Below are 18,974 nucleotides of genomic sequence, written 5' to 3'. Positions count from 1 at the left end.
GTTGAAGAATGACACAAGGCAAGGGTGGCTCGCGTCAAAATTCGTAATTGTAACCACTCGATATGATTGGTCATATAAAAACCTTGGGACATAAATGCATAATGAGTGCTCTAACTCCCCCTTGTGGTGGTCTAAAGCAATGAAGCCGTGACGCTGGGTAACTTTAAGTCCCCCGGTGAAAGCTCGCAACTTTTAAAGGAGGGACCACTGTAGCTAGCTTGCTAGCCACAGGAGGACAACTACACAACGAAATGCAACAATTCAAGTTTTCTGTCAGTGACGTTTGGCTTCTAATGTGATATGATTGGTGTGAAGCCAAATCCAAACTGGCTTCACTTTACACTTTTTTTGGTGTACCAGAACCATTCATAGCTGAGCTCTCTCAGTTTAGCTGATTGCCTATTATTTTATACCTTTTTTATTGAGGGAGGCCAAATGCTTGCTGGCTTCCTTTGCATTGAATGCTAAGGGCGGCAACAATGTCATACTCTTTCTGACCAGACAGCATAGATGGGCTACACATACAAAGTATTCGCTTGGATGCTCTCTTGCGAATTGAAGGACGTTTATGAAACACAGAAAGAAGAAGGATACATTATTTTGTATATTTTTTTCTTCGTATTTTTGGGGGATAGCCTAGAATCCCTGGGCATCCAGGAATATATGCCACTGATCTAAGACCAGGTTTATTTGTTCATGCATGATCAACAAATGAAGCCTACCTGCAAAGCCTACCTGCAATATGTTCAATAATGTAATAGCTTTGCGTAGCTTGTTCCAGCTCCGGGAGCTGTCCAGAGTCCGCTAGCCTCCCCCCGATGCTCTTTCATCAGACACTCACCGCTCCACCTCCTGTACACCACGTGGAGCAGTGTATATCATAGTGGTGTTGTATGGACGCAAGATGCTCATTATCACACATACATATTGTGGTACCCAGTGAGGAGAGGGGGACGTCTCGATGCGCTGTGCAAACAACCTACTTGTTATATACCCATCAAAAGCATGTATTGTCAATCACAAGACTGGCGGGATTATGGAAACGCACTCATTGTTATTTTCTCTGAAGAGAAGCTCTTGAGTAAAGAAGATTATGACAATATTTGGACAGGTCTTATGTAAGAAAGGTTTATGTATCCTAGAATTGTATAGGCTTCATGTATCCGACTGCACAGTCACGTGGACACAACAAGCGTCCATATGTCAAGAAGAGCAACGCCTTCACCTGAATGAGCCTCTCTCACAGATGCCCTAACTACGTCCACCGGCCATGGTTGTAATATTTACTATTGATTGGCACACTATGAGGTGCTCTATCTGAAAATCAACTCATCGGCATATACACGTAGTTCTAACCTGACCATCCGTATGCGAATGGAATTTGGTATGAAAATGCGTATTGGAGATGTAGGCTAATTCTAAAGGAACCTTCAACTATTCAGAACATCAGCACAGAAGGTAAGATGAATCTCTGAAATCAATGAATTTGAACGTTAACGTTATATGCAACAGTTCAGTACAAGGATGAATTTGATGCCTGCGCGCATTCTACAAAAATGCTCAATTCCCAAGCTCGGGAAAGGCTATACCAAACATGCCATTTCATTTTCCTGCAGCAATAGGCTAGATAACTAAAATAACCATTATGCGGGTTATAACTGATTCTTTCATTTTAGGGGGTGTATGTATGATGATGAATGAAAAGGGTGTCGTTTCTGGTTGCTACTCAGCAATTAAAACCTTATTCACCCACCAGCCTTGAATGAATGCAGTCACTGTTTAGTACATTTACACACAATATTGTATATTTTATACAATATCTATTTAAAATACTTCAAAAGACAAGTAATGTAATCATTCAGTATGATCATCATTTTAAGAGGTAATATTGGTATGTACACTAGGCTGTCCTTTCCCAAGTTCACTGACAATTTAGTCACTGGTCAATCAATACCTTGCTAATACCCTGCCACCTCTTCTGCACCCATGCACACTGCATAACCTTTCATTTCAATATTTATTATTTCCCTCAACACACATATTATAATTTTAGATATTCATGAACAATAAATATTCATGCATGCGTACTTGGCTCCAGCAAATGATCGTTTACCATTAGCGTATAGGTTTGTCACACGTTATCTATGTTGTTGAATTAGGGCCATAGGCCATACTAGTGTAATGTGCAGTGAAGCAGGCCCAAAAATGAAATGTGTGAACTGGAGGAGTTGCGGGGGAGTATTTAGTGTTATATGAGCCAAAGCCTTGGTCAAGTGAAGCATGACATGAGCTTTCTCACCAAGGCCTCTTGATGGGCCTCTTGATAGCATTCTAATTGTGTTTTAGTGCTCAGACCAAGGCTAGAATTATCATCATAATGTCATACATAAACTACAATCATCATTGAATCACTATGGTGCATGAATTACAACCATCATTGAACATGAGTTCTGCATGTCCTTGTCTGTTATTTCCACCTTAGAAACTTGTATAACTGAAAACACATTCAGCTTAAACATTTATATTTCCTACTCTGATTCAGGAGCTTTTACACTGTGAACAATCAACCAGCACAGCCATGGCCTCCCTCGGTGGTCTGTTGCCAAGGGGAACAGTCCTGGCTGAACGATAGATATATAGAGAGAAGAAAAGACGGAGAGACAAAGCAGCCTTGAGGTGCAGAAGAAGAGATGGTCGTCACTGACAGGAGTTCGAGCACTCCTGTGCCCAAGAAGCAGGAACCAAAGAAGAAGAAGAGGAAGTCCCGCCCCCATGGCCTGCCCTCCCCGGCGTTGTGCTGCGCATGCGGCCTGTGCATCATGCTGGCAGGCATCAACATCACCCTGGTGGGGGCATTCGCCTTCAGCACCTTGGTGCCCTCTGCCAACCCTCCCATCATCATAGGGCCCATCCTGCTCCTGGTGGCCTTCTCTTTCTTCGGGGCGTGCTGTGTCTGCAGCCGCCTGCCCCCCGCCCAGGGCTCCCGGAGGTCGAAGGTGGGCGGGAGGAGCATGGGGATGACGGGGCGCGGAGGTTTAGCCGGGGGAGCAACGTTTGAGATCGAAACGAGTGAGCACACGTTGCAGGACACCACGGCGGTACAGCTCAGCCCCTCGGCCTCACCGGGGTCATCACGGGCGTCCAGCCCCGAACGGGATGCTCCTCCTGACCCCGCCCCCCCAGGGACCTGCAAGCTCTTCACCATGGAGACCAATGGCCCCACCTCCGCCACGGCCTACTACTCCGCCTCCTCGGCCGGGGGAGGGGCTGTGAGGCTCAACCTGCCACGTGATGATATGGCCACCTAGCACAGCCCTGACTAATGCACTGTAGCAAGAGCCTCCTGCCCCAGGGGACTGATGCAAAACTATGTAAATATGAACTAGGATTGATGATATTCAGACAGTGTTTCAGTGTGTCTAGCCATTTTGTGAAGTGCCATTTTACATGTTTATGACAAGCTATCAGAGTTGTATTGCATTTGTTTTTTCCAGCAGCCAACCAGTAATTAGCATGCAATTCAACGTTGAAGGAACGTGGGTGACAGTTTCGTTGGAATTGATGTTACTACCTCCTCAGAACTGTTCTCTTTAGAATCCTCTCTTAACATGCATGGGGCATTATAAGCAGTTTCTAATCGGAAAGCAGAATGAGAGAATTGAAGCGTTTTCTCTGTGGCATTTCTGAGTGGTAAAACAAAGGGATGTGTCCCTTTTCTTAGACCGTCTGGACCTCAGTGATTGACATTTCAGCCAATTACTCTGAAGCAACTTTGTGGTTGTTGCCAGAACTGAAAGGTTTGACACAAAATGGAAATGAGTTTAATGCTATCATTTAAATACTTAGTGATGTTTGACATTACAGTATGTGCTGCTTTGGTCTTAAATTAGATGCAAAGATTCGCAAGATTTCTTTGCAATACAATCTCAACTGAAAGGATCAGCAACAGAGGACTAATATACATTTTTCCTCAATTGTTTCTACAGACAAAACATTATGGATGACATGCAGTGTACATCAGTGGTTGGCAACAAGTGGCCTGCGGGCCAAAACTGGGTCGCAAGTGATTTGTTTTTTGGAATCAGAATTTTTACTACAAACATAGAAATGCGCCATTTTCACATACAGTGGCAAGAAAATGTATGTGAACCCTTTGGAATTACCTGGATTTCTGCATAAATTGGTCATAAAAGTAACAACAATAAACAAACCGTCTGCTTAAACTGATAACACAAACAATTATACGTTCATGTCTTTATTGAATACACCTTGTAAACATTCACAGTGTAGGGTGTAAAAAGTATGTGAACCCTTGGATTTAATAACTGGTTGACCCTCCTTTGGCAGCAATCAACTCAACCAACGTTTTCTGTAGTTGCGGATCAGACCTGCACAACGGCCAGGAGGAATTTTGGACCACTTTACGAAACTGTTTCAGTTCAGCAATATTCTTGGGATGTCTGGTGTGAACCGCTCGAGGTCATGCCTCCGCATTTTAAATCAGCTTGAGGTCAGAACTCTGACACTCAAGGTATATTTTCTTCTGTTGAAACCATTCTGTTGTTGATTTACTTCTGTCTTTTGGGTTGTTGTCCTGTTGCATCACCCAACTTCGGTTGAGCTTCAATTGGAGGACACAGCCTTACATTCTCCTGCCAAATGTCTTGATAAACTTGGGATTTCATTTTTCCGTCTGATAGCAAGCTGTCCAGGCCCTGAGGCAGCAAAGCAGCCCCAAACCATGATGCTCCACCATACTTTACAGTTGGGATGAGGTTTTGATGTTGGTGTGCTGTGCCTTTTTTCTCCACAGTTGTGTGTTCCTTCTAAACAACTCAACTGTAGTTTCATCTGTCCACAGAATATTTTGCCAGTAGCGCTGTGGAACATCCAGGTGTTCTTTTGCGAACTTCAGACGTGCAGCAATTATTTTTTTGGACAGCAGTGGCTTCTTCCATGGTGTCCTCCCATGAACACCATTCTTGTTTAGTGTTTTACGTTTCATAGACTCGTCAACAGAGATAGCATGTTCCAGAGAATTCTGTAAGTCTTTAGCTGACACTCTAGGATTTTTCTTAACCTCATTGAGCATTCTGCACTGTGCTTTTGCAGTCATCTTTGCAGGACGGCCACTCCTAGGGAGAGTAGCAACAGTGCAGAACTTTCTCCATTTACAGACAATTTGTCTTACCGTTGACTGATGAACATCAAGGATTTTAGAGATACTTTTGTAATCCTTTCCAGCTTTTTGCAAGTCAACAATTCTTAATCTTAGGTCTTCTGCGCTCTCTTTTGTTTGAGGCATGGTTCACGTCAAGCAATGCTTCTTGTGAATAGCAAACTCAAATTTTGTGAGTTTTTTTTTATAGTGCAGGGCAGCTCTAACCAACATCTCCAATCTCGTCTCATTGGTTAGCTGACTCCTGACTCCAATTAGCTTTTGGAAATGTCATTAGCCTAGGGGTTTACATACTTTTCCCAACCTACACTGTGAATGGTTAAATTATATATTCAATATAATTTGTGTGTTATTAGTTTAAGCACTCTGTGTTTGTCTATGAAGATCAGATCAAATTTTATGACATTTATGCTGAAATCCAGGTAATTCCAAAAGGTTCACATACTTTTTCTTGCCACTATGTTGATGTTGGAGTAGTGCTGGACATGATTAATATGAAGTCGAAAATGTTTGACATGTTCCGTTAGGTATAGCCCTATGTCTAACATGGACATCACACCAAGATCCAAACTGCTTTAATATTGATTCAAAAGATTGAACATGCTTTGATTTTCTATACAGAATAAACAACTTCTTTCTTGAACTGCATTGTTGGTTAAGGGCTTGTAAGTAGCATTTCACGGTAAGGTCTACACCTGTTGTATTTGGCGCATGTGACAAAAAGTTTGATTTGAACTAGGGTTTACCATGTCCCAGCCAAGTATTTTGACATAGACTAATATTTGTATTTCATGTGAGGAAAGTCAACTCCCCCTCCAGGGAGTGGGCTTGTTGTAAATGTGTGTAGTGTCAAGATGTATGTAAACTATCTATGTTGGCCATGTATTTCAAAATGTACTCTGTTTTGATAACATATTTAACAATGTATTATTTTTTTGAAAATTAAATTTACTTAATTTGATAACAATACATGTGATACTACTAAAATATCAATAAAATAAATGCTCATAAAATGGATCACAAAGAGAGTTTGTTGCAGTAAACTGCATGAAAAAATATTTCTCAAAAGATGTGCAAAAAAAAAATCCTCTGATGGATGCACAGGTGGTGGCTGTTTGCACGTCACCGGTGACTGCGGCTGCGTCTGTTCTTGCTTCTGCTGGGATGACTGGTTGTCTGTGAAACGGTGGCTCTTTTCATACTGTCTTTGGGGTTCCTTGAGGTGAAGACATCTCCATGTCCCTTCTGGTTTACATCCTTGTCAGACTATACATGGTCCAGTCATTTGCTGTGTCTTGGTCTGTGACTGTGTCTTTGTTCAAGCTATGTGTCCAGGTCCAGCCTCTTCCTTAGTGTCTTGGTCCTCTGTCTGGTTAAGGTACAGCACAGAGATGGGGCCACTGTAGATGCTAGGGCACCTCTGACCACCTCTGATGTCTGTGCGCCTTTGCAGTACTTGGGAGCTGGTCATTTGGGAGAGGCAACCACATGCCCTTTCTTCTCTTCCCCCTGCTGGTGAACTTTAAGAACTGTCTCCAGAGCTTCCTCAGCTGTTTGATTAGACTGAAACAGACTGACCACCAAAGGGGCCACACCAAACACCAGGATCACTCCTATCATGTAGATCCCTCAAACTCAACTCTGGACCTCAAAGCCAGATCCACTGCATTGTTTCATTGTTCCCCTCTAATCAGGGACTGATTTAGACCTGGGACATCAGGTGTGTGCAATTAATTATCAGGTAGAACAAAAAACCAGCAGGCTCCAGACCTCGTAGGGTAAGAGTTGAGTACCCCTGATGTAGATGATGTAAAAGATCAGGAAGCTGAGACTGCGTTTGCAGAGACTCACCCTCGCTGTACCAGGTTGGCAAATAGCATCAACCTTCAGAGCTTGAAAGAGTGACTAAGCATTTAAAAGAGCATAGAACATTTCCATCAAGAATGGTGAGCAAAATACTTGTGTTATCAGCCTGGAAACATTTCTTTCGAATGTCAACAGAAACCAGTATTCTGCGATTTCAACTGTAAACATGAAGTATTGTCCATAGTGACATTTTGACATCCTAATATATTTCAGTAAGATTCCATTGAGAAAGAACTATCTCCATGCAAGATTCTGCCCGGGTGACATGCTAGTATCACTGACATTTTGAACCAGAGTCATAGGTAGACACAGGCTCGATAGCTTGAGACCAATATGGCTTCTCCTCATTCTGTCTCTGTCTGCATGTATACTGACTACCACCAGAGGATGGTAGTGCTTCCAAATGGGTCCTTTGTTCTCACGTTATGTAACAGTGTAATGTCCAATAGAGCCAGTAGATGTCAGCAGAGCATAAGGTGTGTGTGTGTGTGTGTGTGTGTGTGTGTGTGTGTGTGTGTGTGTGACTATGCAGACTAAGTGAAAGTGGGTCTGACCATGCACAAACTTTCTAGCACAAATGTATGCCATGATGCACTTGCACAGGATCTCTGACCACAGTGATAATGATCATGGTTGATGTTGCATATGTTAGCAACGTGTCTCTTTTTGCACTAAAGCACAGGGGTCTAATATCCCCATCATTCACAGCATGTTTTCATCAGTAACCACTGCTTAAACAACATAGTAGTTGCTTATCTCAATAGATTTCACAAATCACACCAAGATTGCATTAACATCTTGCTATATCAATTGTTCATAAGGAGATCTTGTTGTAAATACATTTTGGATGAAGCCCTTTAGGATGCTGCATGGGTTTTTGAGTGGCCTACTTTCCGAATAAACTATAGCCACTGCACTGATAAGTGGATTGGGCTGATTTGGCCCTATCAGAACCACTTCAAAGAACAGTTAGTCTTCCCCACTTTCAACACTTCACTCTGTGATAATGAGCCTTATTTGTAGACACCCCTAGGCTTTCTATCAACTGTGGCTTTTGATATGATAAACCAGGGTTCTCCAACTGGCGGTTTTGATATGATAAACCAGGGTTCTCCAACTGGCGGTTTTGATATGATAAACCAGGGTTCTCCAACTGGCGGTTTTGATATGATAAACCAGGGTTCTCCAACTGGCGGTTTTGATATGATAAACCAGGGTTCTCCAACTGGCGGTTTTGATATGATAAACCAGGGTTCTCCAACTGGCGGTTTTGATATGATAAACCAGGGTTCTACAACTGGCGGTTTTGATATGATAAACCAGGGTTCTCCAACTGGCGGTTTTGATATGATAAACCAGGGTTCTCCAACTGGCGGTTTTGATATGATAAACCAGGGTTCTCCAACTGGCGGTTTTGATATGATATACCAGGGTTCCCCAACTGGCGGCTTTATTATTTTTATTGTTGGACATAAAATACTGTAAAAATACCAGCAAATAAGCTACAAGTGAGTTTAATTTTGGAAATCTGTTCCAAAGTATTCCCACACATAATAGAGAGATGTGATTGTATAGGTAGCCTAGCAGTTAGGAGCATTGGGCCAGTAAAGGAAAGATCGCTGGTTCAGATCCCTGAGCCACCTAGGTGAAAAATCAGTCAATGTGCCCTTGAGCAAGGCACTTAACCCTAATTGCTCCAGGGTTGCTGTCAATAATGGCTGATCCCTGGTTCTGACCCCACTCTCAGGGGGAGAGGGATATGCAAAAAACGTGTCCAAATCACACATGTAAGCACCAAACAAATTATCTAAACGTAAGCAAGATTTTAAATTATTATGCTTTAGTCAAATATTATACCTGTTTGGGCTTCTTGCGGTCAATTTGCAGACTACAAATTATTTGTAGTCTGCCAACCATCCGCTCATGTCATGAAAAATCGTCCTGAAGACAGTACCAAAATGTTGAACGAGCAATGATTGGCCGAAGGAAGATCTTGCAAGATTGAACATTGGACATTGCTATAAACTTGCTCCTTAAATTCAACCTATCCACTATGATTCCACTGGTATCATCTCCAATGTGTACATTGGCCAACGTCTCAAAAGTCATACCAGAAACCAATAATACAGCATGTGTCACCTATGGGGTTTGGCCTACTTATGGAAATACCTTCAGATAATCTTAAGTGAACTCCGTTACCTCAAATATCAACCCCACTCTCGCAGAGTCTTCTACTTTACTGCCCATGACCAAAAACATGGCACAGTACTGTGTTCCAAATGACACCCTTTTCCCTACATAGTGCACTACTCTTGACCAAGGGTCCATGTTGCAGTGCTTGGCTCGAATTGGGATGTAGACTGGTAAAAGCTGTGATTATATCCTAGAATTAGATGCACTGCAACACTAGCTATCTGTAAAGCATCTCCTTGAGGTGATGAGGTGATGACTGACTGAAGGGGAATTAGACTGTTGATGTTATCTGAGGAAATCCCTTCTAATCCATTACTGGAGAGTCGACCTAAGGTGACACAACTTAGCAATCAACATATGTTCTAACACTCGTTAGTGCATAGCTGTATTTTGTTCTCTATAACTCCAGGATGAGACAAGTTGATGGAGAATGTTATGACATATACATTTTGTGAATTACTGTTGCATAACAGCAACAATGAATATGAATATCATTATTTTGACCCAGTCTCCTCTTTGGTGCTTACGCTTGGGCTCCTCCGTTAAGTTCAAGCACCCAGTGTAAAAAGTGGTATTCTATCCATACTCATTAACTGCAGTAATACTTGCAGCATCAAGTGTTATTGCCTCACCTTTCCCTGCAATTTTACTTCAGCAATACTATGAACTGTTTTACAACAAAGGACATTGACATTATAATTCCACAGAATCTGTGTTCTGATCGTACAAAGTCTGTGATTAGCTCCTATCAAGAGCTATCAACAAACCTGTATATACAGTAGTAGAGATAGACTAGATGGCGTGCAATGAGTAGAGACACTGGCCTGATCGATGAACTCTGAAAGCTGGTTAGCATTAAGAGCAAAAGAACAGCTGTGCCTAAAGGCAAACATTTCAGCTGTACCAGGGACCAAAATGGAACGACGAGAACGACTATGATAGATTCGGCCAAACCCAGAAACAGCCATCAAATGTCTTCTCAAGTCATGTAGAGCAACTGATGAGAAATGGCTGCACAAGCACACACACAATAACACACTATAGTCACACAAGCAGCAATCCCACTTCATACCCACTCACACTGGCATGCACCCACACAATTACCCCCCCCCCCCCCCCCCCCCCACGCACACACACCCATCCTGAGGATGGAGAGGACCTAGTGTTTTCAATCCGCTCTGAACCATCTGGATTCTGCTGGTGTGTGTGCGTGTGTGTGTGTGTGTGTGTGTGTGTGTGTGTGTGTACTGTATGTGTTGCTTGGCTGTGTGAGAGCCACAGCAGTTTGAATGAGTCAGGGAGGGGAGATGTGAGAGAGTAATCAGGCAGAAGAGATTAGGGGAAGACGAGCTGCTATGCTGAGGAGATGATCTATGAAAGCAGACAGTGGTTACGTAACCCATATAACCTAGTTTACTCCTATCTGCTCTGGCAGGAAGACTCCAGAGGAGTAGTGAAGACGTGAGGCTTGACTCTTTGTCCTAAAAAAATATAATAAATATGAAAACTTTAGGTTTTCCCATACATTCTATGGCATATTCTTGATGTTTTTTATTCAGTTTGGTTGTATTGACACAGGGATGTAGATTTTTCAACTGCTTTGCCAACACATTGTCTGTCTCTCTAAGGGTCCTTGATAGATTCATTTGATAGATCATTTTTCAGTGTGAATGAAAGAATACAAGGGGATATTAACACTTTATGACCGAAAAGTTTTTTATTCTATTTGTGACTCATATCATCTCTGATCACCAAAGCAACAAGTAATCACTTGTGTGTGGGTTCTGTAAAATTAGGAAAGACATGATTTATTCCCAGAGTCAAAATCAAAAGTAACAGTCAGTATCTAGTGTGGCCACCAGCTGCATTAAGTACTGCAGTGCGTCTCCTCCTCATGGACTGAACCAGATTTGCCAGTTCTTGCTGTGAGATGTTACCCCACTCTTCCACCAAGGCACCTGCAAGTTCCCGGGCATTTCTGGGGGGAATGGCCTTAGCCTTCACCCTCCGATCCAACAGGTCCCAGATGTGCTCAATGGGATTGAGATCCGGGCTCTTTGCTGGTCATGACAGAACTCTGACATTCCTGTCTTGCAGGAAATCACCCACAGAACGAGCAGTATGGCTGGTGGCATTGTCATGCTGGAGGGTCATGTCAGGATGAGCCTGCGGGAAGGGTACCACATGAGGGAGGAGGATGTCTTCCCTGTAACGCACAGCATTGAGATTGCCTGCAATGACAACATGCTCAGTCCGATGATGCTATTACACACTGCCCCACACCATGATGGACCCTCCACCTCCAAATCGATCCCGCTCCAGAGTACAGGCCGTGGTGTAACGCTCATTCCTTCGACGATAAACGTGAATCCGACCATCACCCCTGGTGAGACAAAACCGCGACTCATCAGTGAAGAGCACTTTTTGCCAGTCCTGTCTGGTCCAGCAACGGTGGGTTTGTGCCCATAGGCGACGTTGTTGCCGGTAATGTCTGGTGAGGATCTGCCTTACAACAGGCTTACAAGCCCTCAGTCCAGCCTCTCTCAGCCTATTATGGACAGTCTGAGCACTGATGGAGGGATTGTGCGTTCCTGGTGTAACTCGGACAGTTGTTGTTGCCATCCTGTACCTGTCCCGCAGGTGTGATGTTCGGATGTACCGATCTTGTGCAGGTGTTGTTACACATGGTCTGTCACTGCGAGGAAGATCACCTGTCCGTCCTGTCTCCCTGTAGCGCTGTCTTAGGCGTCTCACAGTACGGACATTGCAATTTATTGCCCTGGCCACATCTGCAGTCCTCATGCCTCCTTGCAGCATGCCTAAGGCATGTTCATGCAGATGAGCAGGGACCCTGGGCATCTTTCTTTTGGTGTTTTTCAGAGTCAGTAGAAAGGCCTCTTTATTGTCCTAAGTTTTCATAACTGTGACCTTAATTGCCTACCGTCTGTAAGCTGTTAGTGTCTTAACGACCGTTCCACAGGTGCATGTTCATTAGTTGTTTATGGTCCATTGAACAAGCATGGGAAACAGTGTTTAAACCTTTTACAATGAAGAACTGTGAACTTATATGGATTTTTATGAATTATCTTTGAAAGACAGGGTCCTGAAAAAGGGACGTTTCTTTTTTTGCTGAGTTTACATTGGTTTGAACGTCGTTTCACTTAAAGGATGTGGAAACAACGTTGATTCAACCAATGTTTTCCCAATGGGAAGGCACAACACACAGAAATCCATCCAACCCCAGTAGCCTTGAATGAGATTAGACGTTTGTTTATTTAAACTCTAAATTGCTTTGATTACAATGTGTTGCTGTGCAAAGCAGTAAAGACAGGGAACTTCCTGACTGAGTCGTTGTGATGTTGTTTTGGTCTGCCACAGTATGTCCGGGGACTGTTGGACCTCTGCTATTGGTCTCCATCCCAGGAGCTGTTGGGGGGCAACACGGAGAAGAAAGACCCCTGCAGATCTGGGAGCAGATTTTGATATAAGCAGCAACAGAGTCTTAATACCAATGCAGTGCTGCTGTGAATTCTAATGGTCTCCTATAATGCCTTTCAGAGGCCTTTCCATTCACTCCCATAAAACACCAGTTACTCAAGTGGTCAATGCTGTTGCATAACCTCCTTTTTACCAGTCACTCTATATATGAGAGACTCTATATGTTAGAGCACTGGGAGAGCACTGGAAACCAACCTGGACGTAACATAGTAAACGTAAATCTGTGACACTCAAAATGGTATGATATATTACATTTTGTATAGTATATATTAATTTGTGTATGTCCATAATCCATTTTGTGTGATATGTTACGAATTGTAATTTGTACAATATGTTATGAATTTGCAATTTGTATGATGTGTTAAAAATTCCAATTTGTTGTGGCTAATGTTAGCTAGGTGGCGAATGTTAAGCTAAGTTAGGGGTTAAGGTTAGGGTTAAAGTTAGGGTTAGCTAACATGCTAAGTAGTTGCAAAGTAGCTAAAAAGTAGTAAGTAGGTGCTAATTAGCAAAAATGTATCTGTGATGTGATTTGAACACTCAACCATTGGGTTGTTAGACGTTCGCGTTATATGCCCATCCGTCCGCCCTGACCAACCTCCCCACTGGGTACAGACATCAATTCAACGTCTAATCCACGTTAGTTCAACGTAGGTCCCTTCTTTAGGTTTTGACTTAATGATACACTATGCAGAAATCTCTCCACCATTTCCTGGTTGCAAAAAGTCTAATAGTTCACCTAATTTCTGTTTATGTGACAAAACAAGCAAGTATAGTGTAGAGAATCATTGAACCATCTATACCGCTCTGAAATATATTTTCCATATCGAAAAATATTGTATTTTCAGCTGTTTGAAGCTGGTGTAGAAAACACGAAAGTTTTTGGAAGCATAGAAATAGTACACATAGAACAGATCTACCGCTTCTTAGACTTGCTTTCAGTGAGAATTACAGATCTATAACTCACATTTCTATGTGAATTTGGTCGCATCGCCGAAAAAGTTACATATAACAGCTTTAAGTAACCTTCTGTCTTATGTAACATAACATATCATACTAACATACAGATTTACATGAACTATGCTACGTCTACTCTTTGAGGCCAGGCTGTTGTGTAAACTGCATTGATGCTCTGGTACACAAATCAATGAGCCTTTCCTATATTCTACCATTAGCAAAACCGATCAATCACATTCAGTTTTTTCTCCAGTAAGAGACAGTGGCTCCCATATGCTGACGTATACGAGGTAATGGTTATTTTCAGTTCCTTTTTTAGCTCAACTGGGGGGTTTTGACATGGAGCTCCTCTCTAAATGTTATCCTCCACCGGTGGTGTGCTGCCTATTCAAACAGATACATATTTTAACCAAACCAAAAATGGTGTAGTGTTGCACTAATATCTAGTTGTTGTCAGTGGTGATATAGACTGTATAGGAGTCCAACAGCATGCTGCTGCAGTGGAGAGAGTCAGTTAGATAATCTGTCTATCTTTTGTGACTCTGGTGGTCTGTGTTTTAACATGAAGGGTATACTATATGGTCTGATTGTTTTTTCAGTCCTGGGTTTAGAAAGGGGTCAGCTAAGCATGTGTGAACAAAATGTACCATTTCCATATCATGTTTGGTACTCCTGCAACAGTGGAGGCTGCTGAGGGGAGGGCGGCTCATAATAATGGCTGGAATGGAGTAAATGGAATGGTATCAAACATGTGGTTTCCATGTGATTGATATCATTCTATTTGCTCCATTCCAGCCATTGCTATGAGCCGTCCTCCCCTCAGCAGCTTCCACTGTTGCAGGAGTACCAAATATGTTACGGAAATTGTACATTTTGTTCAGGCAATTTGGGGTGCAGTGGGGAACTGGTAAACAACATGCAGTAATAGTCTTCACCAGCAGGGGCCTCTATAGTTCATAGAACTGATGCAACAATGAAAAATCATACTTGATGCATCTACAGCAGACTGCTTCAGACCAGTTTTTGCTTTGTGTGTCAAATAAGAATTGGCTTAACATGTCTTCACATGGCAAGTTTATAATGCTGCGTTTACTGATTAACTAATGTTACAATAAAGCCATAGACTATATATTGTCACATTAGCTGAGGTTAGATAATCCAATCAAGTGAAAAGTCGTGGTACTTTAATAGAGTGAGCAAAGTAAACCATTTCTAAAATGCAAGCAGGGGCATGTACGCTATTAAATCGGCAATTTCCTTATATATTTCCTCATTGTATTTACACAGCAATGACACTCGTTTACCCCCACAGTCACTACACTTGTATGTAAACAACTATAAAGGTGTATCGGCTTTTCTGAAGTCTCAAGTAGCCTATATCAACAGCTATATTGTTGTGGTTCAGTTGCTATGTTATATCATGGTATATGGTCTGCTATCAGAACATTGGAGTGATTACTTCAGCCCTTCCCACAGAATATACTTGCTTCCTTATTCGCAACCATTGACTATGTATAATATGGTCGTCACGAGGGTGGCGAGGGGACAACAGCTCATAATAATGGACCCATGTGTTTGATACCATTCTATTGACTTCATTCCAGCCCGCCCTCCCCAATTAAGTTGCCTCCAGCCACCTGTGAGGGTCATGGTACAGTAGGAGTAACATGAGACTCATTCGGTTTGGTCTGTGATTAAATGCATGGCCTCATCTCAGGGTGGTTCCCAGCCAGTCACCTAGTGTCGTGCTGGGCCTTTTTAAGTCAATTATGATTCAGTGATCTTTGGTGTAATAAAATATCAACCTCACACATCACTACTAACCACCACCTTCCACACAACCAGCCAACACACTCCTCATCGTCTGAAGGTCCTTTCCTGCAGTAAGAATAGCCTAATTTACTGCATTGCTGTTGGATGGTGGCCACCTGTAGAGAAGCGGAAGTGTCTCAAAGTGTCCGACAGGCTGGTTCTTAACAGAGGCGAGCCGTTCATTTTCCAGTTTGCCATGGTAGCGGGCAAAGTAGCGCAGGGCGGTGTGGGGGCGGCCAATCGGTGTCAGCCCTCATTACCGTCGAGGAGCTCATCGGATCCCTCTCCCAAGAGTCCCTTAGAAATAAATAAAAGGGAAATGCTTAACACTTTAATGACTTTCCCAAAGGGGCTCTCTCCAAAACAACAGCTCCCTCCTAAATTGCTCTGCCTTGGCCGAGTCCGAAGGGGGAGAGGGAGAGGCTAGTTTTCAGTCAACTAGTGCTGGATCGGCTGGGCCAGCCAACAGGGGGAAGAATCGGGTCTTTATGTGGCATCTATGGGGCCTACTAGGGACAGCCACTGCATTGTCCCCCACCACTCCCTTTCCCTCGTCTTCGCCTGATTTTTATTTTTTTTCTCCCCCACAGCCAACATTGGGTCACGTTGTGTCACCCCCTCCAACCTAGAATTGGTGTGTCGCCGTCCCCCATCCAAGAAAAAACACATAGATTGTCCCTCCAGGTCATTCAGATAATGAACTGAGGACTAAGGGGGTGAATACTTGCGGACAAAACAAACCAGGTCTTCTATTGTCCAGCATCCCCTTGTTCAAGGCACCGAGGGGAAGATGCATGGGGTTTTGAACAAGGCGCCACAAGGTTTACAAGTCAACTCTTCCTGGACCAGTTTTAAACAGCTAAAAGCAAGGGGGTGCTTTCAGAGCTGTGATTTACATGGTTGCCTAGAACCCCAGGGTTACCCCTTCCTACTCAGGAGCATATACAACTGACTGTACAAAACACCTTCTCTTTCCATCACATAGACTGACCAGGTGAATCCAGGGACAGTGCACATTAATCAACGTTTCAGTAAAAGTGACGGTTTTAGCCAGCAGGCTAATTTTCAACCGCAGTCCCTGGGCAAGTTATTAAAACAATTACAATATAGACAATCATTGAGCAGTGAGCACACGCAGAGCAACATAGGACAAGCAAGACATAACATACAGACAGAGCAACATAGGACAAGCAAGATGTAGCATACAGACAGAGCAACATGCAACAAGACAAAATCCATAAACGCAACAAGTGTTTCCACACCTCACAAGCTACAGACAACAGACAACATGGGAAGCGGCAATACACCGCTAGGGATTATGTTCTCAAATCTGATTGACCTTTAGCCATGTCTTCATGCATTTTGTGAAAGTGTGATATGTGGTGCAGTTGTGTGTTTCTGATGGCAGTGTATTCCAGACATGGGAAGCTCTCACAGAGAAAGCAGATTTACTAAAGGTGCTTTTCCTTAAGGGAACTATACAGTCACCTCTCATGGCAGACCTTGTGGATCTGCTGCCATATGTTTGGGTTTTCTGTTTAACAGAAATACTGAGTGGAGGGGGAGCCAGGCCATTTAGGATCTTGAATATAAGACATGCATCGGTGTATTGCACAAGATTTTCCCAACTCAGGAGCTCATGCTTTCTGAGGATGTAACAGTGATGATGGCTATTGGGCTTCCTATCAAACACTTTGAGAGCCTGTTTGTAGACAGACTGAATAGGTTTTAATGTTGTACAACAAGCTTGGGCCCAACTAGTCAAGCAGTATGTTAAGTGGGGGAGTATCATAGATTTGAAGTACAGTTTTGCTCCCTCTGTAGTCAAACAATTTCGTATAAATCGGAAATTAGCTAGGTTGAATTTGGTTATTTGAATTACCTTTTTCACATGCTTTTTAAAAGAGAGGTTGGAATCAAGTATGATGCCAAGGTACTTAAAATCAGATACCACCTGGAGCTTCTCCCCTGACACATAGACATCTGAAAAGCTATGATCCCTTATTGATGTAATTTGTTAAATCCACTTCAATCAGTGTAGATGAAGGCGAGGAGATGTGTTAAAGAAGGATTTTTAAGCCTTGAAACAATTGAGACATGGATTGTGTGTGTGCCATTCAGAGGATGAATGGGCAAGACAAAATATTTTTGTGCCCTTGAACAAGGTATTGTAGTAGGTGCCAGGTGCACCGGTTTGTGTCAAGCAATTCTGCAGGGTTTTTCATGCTCAACAGTTAACCTGTGTGTATCAGGAATGGTGCCCCATCCAAAGGACATCCAACCAACTTGACACAACTGTGGGAAGCATTGGAGTCAACATGGGCCAATATCCCTGTCGACACCTTGTGGAGTCCATTCCCCGACGAATTGAGGCTGTTCTGAGGGCAAAAGGGGGGAGTGCAACTCAATATTAGGAAGGAGTTCCTAATGTTTGGTATACTCAGTGTAGGTTGCAGGGTGTTGAAACGGAAGCCAACTAGTTTGTGCCATCACTAAACTATCAACCGTTAAGCAGTGTGTTGCAGGTTTTAGTTTTGCTGTAAAATAAATTGTCAAATGTCATTAGAATTGCAGAGGAAACTTTCCATTATAAATGTAACTACTGTTGTAACATCTATTTACGGTTTGGCTGACAACGTCACAAAAGTTATGCATGTGCGTCAATGTGTCTGCAAGGTGTGGGTTATTGTGATTCTGGTCTGATATCGAGCAACAATGACCAGAAGCTGCCTTGTGGGGAATCGTAAATGGCTCATTTCAGCTTGTTGTATCTTGTTATTGATACCATGTCTTGTTTTGAGCTTGTTTCACAAGCTTGTTTCACATATTAGCATACAAATGTATGCTAATATGGCAAACATTTGCTAGCTAGCTAACCAACAGCTGGGAAAACATACAAACATATTTATGTTTTCAAGAAACATTTGAAGACAAAATATAGTTTACATGTTGTCAACAGTCTAAGACAACCCCATAGTTGCGCACTTGTCAGTGTGTTGCTAAACTACCAAGCTTTCGATACATGTCTGTAGGGTATTACCAGGGACTTGTCCCATCCTCATGGGAGAGGACTGATGTTAGAACACACTAAAGTAGTAAGAACAAGGCCGGATCTTCACTCCTGCTCCATTCCGCGTCTCTAGGGCTTTCTTCAAAAGGATAACAAAATAATGTATTTGATATCAAATGTTTTATCTCTCAAAAGTCCCTTCACATCCTCTCAACAGTTTGTGTTGTTTTACTCTGTCATCTACAGGTCAGTGATTGAGGTCAGGCTAGTAACAGACATCTAAGAAACCCAGTGTCCTGTCGCTGAACATATATGTCCTGAAATTGTGCAACAAATTGCCATTTATGTGGACACATAAGACCATTCGAACCCATCAAGTGTTAGGACATAAAACATTGCTATTACTTTGAACATAAAGCTGTTTGAATTACTCAACATTTCAACACCTTTTCTACTAAT

General features: G+C 42.7%; 1 protein-coding gene across 1 annotated transcript; it reads left to right on the top strand.

Moving 5' to 3' along the window:
• The first annotated feature begins 757 nt into the window (after nucleotides 1-757).
• On the top strand, nucleotides 758-4,301 carry LOC115169679 (transmembrane protein 275). The gene is made up of 2 exons (XM_029725560.1): nucleotides 758-1,458; nucleotides 2,543-4,301. The coding sequence occupies exon 2, from the start codon at nucleotides 2,691-2,693 to the stop codon at nucleotides 3,306-3,308; it is 618 nt and encodes a 205-aa protein (XP_029581420.1). The 5' UTR covers nucleotides 758-1,458; nucleotides 2,543-2,690; the 3' UTR covers nucleotides 3,309-4,301.
• Nucleotides 4,302-18,974: the final 14,673 nt, after the last annotated feature.

Source organism: Salmo trutta, chromosome 31 (assembly GCF_901001165.1).
Source record: "Salmo trutta chromosome 31, fSalTru1.1, whole genome shotgun sequence".
In the NCBI taxonomy this organism is placed as follows: Eukaryota; Metazoa; Chordata; class Actinopteri; order Salmoniformes; family Salmonidae; genus Salmo; species Salmo trutta.
This window is presented reverse-complemented; position numbering and strand designations above follow the sequence as displayed.